General features: G+C 43.4%; 1 protein-coding gene across 1 annotated transcript; it reads right to left on the minus strand.

Moving 5' to 3' along the window:
• Positions 1-3,276: 3,276 nt before the first annotated feature.
• On the minus strand, positions 3,277-5,202 carry FIBIN (fin bud initiation factor homolog). The gene has a single exon (XM_021539034.3). It carries the CDS (start codon positions 5,032-5,034, stop codon positions 4,411-4,413), a length of 624 nt encoding a protein of 207 aa, XP_021394709.1. The 5' UTR covers positions 5,035-5,202; the 3' UTR covers positions 3,277-4,410.
• Between the last annotated feature and the right edge of the window lie 314 nt (positions 5,203-5,516).

Genomic DNA, 5,516 nt, shown 5'->3' on the forward strand with positions numbered 1-5,516 from the left:
AAAAAAATCTAGTAATAAAAAACCAATTTCCCCAATGAATTGCAAGTAAAAATACATTAAAAGACAGAAAAATTACCAACTTTGAATCCACATGCTTACTTCAGGAATAGTGGCTGTGAAATGCACTTTACTCACAACACTTCAGTGTTAGCTGAAAATTTCTTTAATAGTCACAAAATTGATATTCAAAAAGCATGAGCAAGAAACTGGTAAAGCAATAAAGACCATGTAAATAAACAGCCACACCAACACTAATAGACACATCCAATAGAATTTCTCCACAAAATACACATTTCCTAGACAAGATTATAACCAGAGCTCTGTAGCTCACAAGGTTGTTTCTAGTGACTAAGCCAGGTATATTTTTTGCATATGAGGTTTATGTCTTGCCAAACTGCATCTGAGTATGTGACAACCAATAGGAGCAATAATTTATCTTCAGACAATTCATACACCCCAGCTTGGCACACATAAGGATTTTTTAAAGGTTCACCAAGGTTTTGAAAGCTTTGCTTGACTTCTCTTTGTGTCCTGGGTAAGTCAACCTGTGAAACTGAAAATTGCAGTTTTGAAATACAGTTTGCACACTCCCCAGCTTGGCACACATAAGGATTTTTTAAAGGCTCACCAAGGTTTTGAAAGCTTTGCTTGACTTCTCTTTGTGTCCTGGGTAAGTCAACCTGTGAAACTGAAAATTGCAGTTTTGAAATCGAGTTTGCACACTCCCCTCTGAATTGCTATCCATTAATTTGGCACAAGGCAAGTACACTTTCCTTTCTCAAGGAAATGTTAATGTTAATGGTTTTCTGCATGCTCTGAGCTTCTTCTGTTCTGTGTATATCAGTGGATATGAGAATGCCCACATCAGAGCACTGCCTCCAAAAGTGAGCTACCTGGAGAGGCGCAGGGAGTTCCTTAGTGCCTTGCTTTGACTCTAATCATAGAACGCTTTGAGTTGGAAGGGACTTTAAAGATCATCTCATTCCAATCCACCTGCCACGGGTAGAGACACCCTCCACTAGACCAGGTTGCTCAGAGCTCCATCTAGCCTGGCCTTGAAAACTTTCAAGGATGGAGCATCCACACCTTCTTTGGGCAGCCTACTCCCCCTGATGAAAAACTTAAGTATTAAGTGAGCTCTCTATGACTGTTCCAGCTGCAGCATTTTTTTATCCAGAAAATCATATTTTGCTCTTCAGAACCATTAACTCTTTAATAAATTCAGAAATAATACATGTTTTGAAAATCATAAAAAAACTACAAAAACCCCACTGTCAGCTCAATTTTAGCTCAAACTTCTGCATTCTGAAAAAGAAAAATGAATCTAGTACCAATACAATATTTTAACATAACATAAGGACATAATGGGGATGACTGCTGCTACAAATATCCTTTTAAAGTTCTCAGCTTAAAAATAACTACCAAATTTTCAATGATAGAGGAGCCTTTATTGTTTAAAATAAGCTGTATGAAGATCCAGATCCAGGGGATCTTCATACCTTCCAAACTAATAAGTTTTTTCAGATAAAAAGCAAAAGCAAGACATTTATATGATTGCAAAGAATATTGCAATATAGTTTCCATAGTTTTTAAAGAAAAAAATTGCATTTAAAACTTTCAACTGGTGAATATCACTAAGCACTCAGTTCTTGCAGGCAGCTCTATAAAAAACACTTAATGTATCAGCTCTGACTCAGCTCTGATAAATTTTATCAAAATTTATATTTTGATAAATATATCAAAAATTATATATTTAACATATAAATTTGCTTGGTCGGCCAAAATGATGCAAATCAAACTCTAGTAGATTTAAATGCCCTAAAAGATTTTTGTATTGGCTTCATCAAATCGACATAAGATTGACTATTTGTATTAAATGTGTGAACTTAGACCAGACTCAGGTATCTTTATTTTCTCCTAGAAAGGACCATTTAAAGCCTTCAAAAATCAATGCTACTGAAACAAAAACAGAATATTGCCATATTTAAAATAGAAAAATGTTTATATTTTACTGAAACATAAAACATCAAGAATTCATATTTATCATATGAAACATTAATGTGGATTGTAAAGTACCACAGCCTTGTTTAATTAGATTACAATTTACAGGGCATTGAGTGGAACGAGTTATACTGTAAATACCCACACATCTCCTGCTTTGAAATGTAAGCATTCTGCAAACATTTACTCTTTTGGTATGCTGCATACACTGGAATAGTTTCAGCTTGACCAAACATTTGCTACTGCAAATAGAATAGTCAAGCTTCTTAAAGGATATTCAAGAAGTTGTGCTTTACACTACTACTATTTTTCTATTAGGATTTGAATACTGTTCTCATATACCTAAAAAATAGCACAGTCATGCCATTTTTTATTTACTGATGTTTACAATTCATGTAACAAATGACTCAAAGTGGGTAAAATACAGACTTAAACTTTCTTTAAAAAGCCTCTGGGCACAAATGAACTGCATGACATCTTCAGGGGGAGTCTGGTCTCAGGCACTTCTGGAGCTTGGTCCAGCCCAGAAATGCTATTATGTTTTGCTAAGATAGTGAGCACATAAGACTCTGTGACTCGGCTCACTCTTCCGTTGTGCCATCTGTCTCTAGTAGCAAGGAAAGTATCACAAATAAATGAATCTTTAAGAGCTAAAACTTGTCATATAGTTTCTAACTTGAGAACAGAAAAATAACACTGAACGATTCCACCAGAGTCAACCGATATAAAATGTTTCTTTTTTTTTTTTTTTTCAGTAAATCTTTAAAGATACTGAGGACTTAAAAATGCAAAATGACATCTAAAGTATCTTGCCAGTAGGCTACATTTCACTGCCTTCAGCAAAATGAGCTGTCTGGTTTTTTAAGCACCTACCTTCATGACTTTCCTGGTGCCTTCAGCACACTAGTCCAAGCTGACTTATGTTGACCAACTGCACTGCTGAGTAACTTACCTACTGAATGGTTTGCAGACTGAAGTATTACTAAATGGGAGCAGGGTTAACAAGAACACATCTCAGAAGTACATCAGCTTCTCTTCCATGAGTGCTTAAAAACTCAAAAAAGTCTGCCCCACAAGCCCTTTTGTATTGTTGCATTTAATGTAATTTGATTACCTCACGAGTCTGTAAATATTTATTTGTTTTTACTAAAACACAAGTTATTTCACTTGGCAGGGGCTACAAGCTTTGAATGTTTTGCTAATAAGACGCATTTCAACAGAACGTTTTAAAATCAAGAGCGTTTCGGAAAGCCATAACAAAAATGTAGTTTAACATTGTTTTCAAATATTTATTACAACAACGTATAAACTCTTTTCATCCCAACAGGTGTTCTGCCCGCAGTATCTGTAACCTAATAGCCACATTATCCAAAATTGTCAGTTAAATAGCAATGAGTCTAAAAACTCCACCCTCGTTCCCATCAGGCACTTTTGCTATTGTCTAGGACCACAAAGTTACAGTAATAACTTAGCTAGCAAAAGTACAAAGTCACCAACAGGAAAAGTCAATGTGCTTGCGCACACAAAACCTTTTTGTCTTTTTTAGAAACATGCTCCTGGCTATCAAATATGGGATCCAAAACTCTAATCAGCACTAGGGCTCATTCTTTTTGCTACAAAAATTTCCACCAGCATTCTCAGGATCTGACATAAGCCTTTTTGGCTGCCTCCTAGGGTTATGATAGCTTAGAGTCACAGATAAGCAAGCCTGGAAGTACAAATCCTGCCACAATAGTTCCCATCTTTCCAAACACAAATGAAAATAACAGCTTTATGCAGTGGAAGAACATTTAAGGAGCATATAATACATATCATTAGAAATGAAGTTAATGGAGGGCCAGGGGAGTCATCCTAAAGGACTAACAACAAAAGCAGTTTAAGTATTTGCTACATAGGAGTCTGGAACGAGCTGGCCAGCACCTCACTTCAGCTACACTTAGGGCAGGTGAGCCACAGCAGAACAGGTGATACAAAAACAAACAACAGGGAATCACAGATGAGAAAGCTTACTTCATTTTGTGACCAAAGATGAATGATATAACAGAGGGTATATGGGATATTAACTTAAACATACCTCGAACCTCCTGGTTTACAGAATTGTGCTATTTGTTTAGAAGGTAAAATAAATAAGGTTTTTTCCATGAAGAAGAATGTATTTTGGTTGAGTTACCATCCCTGGAAGCGTTCTAAAATGAGCAAATGTGGCACTTCTCAATATGGTTTAGTGGCCGTGGTGGTCCTCAGTCACTTGACGATCTCGGAGGTCTTTTCCCAGCTTCGTAATTCTAGGGTTTGTCCAAGGAGGTGCTCCTTTCAGGCGGACAGCAGGGTTGTGCCTTCCGGGGGCCGGCGGCAGGGCTCGGGGTGTGTCTAGAAGCCGGCGTTGGTCCGGGCTCGGCCGCTCCGCGCTCAGGCGCGGAGATAGACGTTCTTGAGGCGGCTGAGGCGGGCGCCGTGGCTGCGCACCGTGAGGGCCAGCAGGTCGTACTTGTCGCGCAGCCCGCTGGAGACGTGGCGGGTCTCGCGGAGCAGGGCGCGGGCGTGCAGCAGCAGCCCCAGGAAGCTGTCACCCAGACGGGACTCCTCCCGGCCGCCCTGCTCCTGGCCCTGGCGGAATTTGCCCTCCAGCTCGCTCAGGGATCGGTCCGAGCTGGAGTAGGCGTCGCTGATCTGGGCGGACTCGCGGCGCAGGTAGGTACCGTAGCTCTCCTCGCCGTCCAGGTCGTAGGAAATGCTCCTGCCGATGCCTTCCAGCACCCGGCCCGCGTCCTCCACCTGCCGCCCCAGCACCGTCAGCTCCTCGCGCAGGCTGAGCCCGCCGCCCGCCGCTACCGCGCCGCACTGCCGCTGCCCGCTCACCCGGAACACCAGCTGGCACCGCTCGGGGTCGTCGTTCTCCTCGTAGTCCCCATCGGGGACGAAGTAGTGGTGCAGGCTCCCGTTGGACATCTCGGGGTACAGCGGCCCCTCGAAGTACCCGCGGCAGACGCTGCAGAGCCAGCACAGCCACGCCAGGCGCAGAGGGAGCGGCATGCTGCGGCCGACGCGCAGCCTAGGGCCGCCCGTGCAGCATGGGGCCGGCCGGGCCGAGCACGGCAGCGCGGCCGGAGGGCTGGCGGCGCTCTGGGGCCGGCCGCGCCGCGCCGCCCTTAAGAGGCGCAGCCCCGCCGAGGGGGAAGCGGCCCCGCGCCGCGCCGGGCAGGGCCGGGCCGCCCCCGCCCCGGGCACCGGCCGCAGGCCCCGCGAGCACCGCCCCGCGGGGCTGTGACTCGGGGAGGAAGGGACACGACCTCTCTCCCCTCCATAGAAAACCCCTACTTACGAGAGCTTACTCAGCTCTGCTCTTCCCGTTAAAAATTACCGCTTTGCTAACAGCCTGATCTGTACAGCGGCTCAAACACACACCCTGGGACAGAGGGACTTCTCAAAAGTTGCTCAGGCCACATAGTTTGTCATTGATAAAAAACTTGGATGGGAAAAAGATGCAGGATCAAGTATAAAGTGTAAAACAATAA

The sequence above is a fragment of the Lonchura striata genome, chromosome 5, assembly GCF_050655825.1.
Source record: "Lonchura striata isolate lonStrDom1 chromosome 5, ASM5065582v1, whole genome shotgun sequence".
Taxonomy (NCBI): Eukaryota; Metazoa; Chordata; class Aves; order Passeriformes; family Estrildidae; genus Lonchura; species Lonchura striata.

Bases quoted from the DNA above. Each gene is read 5' to 3' on its own strand.
- FIBIN (XM_021539034.3), bottom strand. From the start codon at position 5,034: ATGCCGCTCCCTCTGCGCCTGGCGTGGCTGTGCTGGCTCTGCAGCGTC.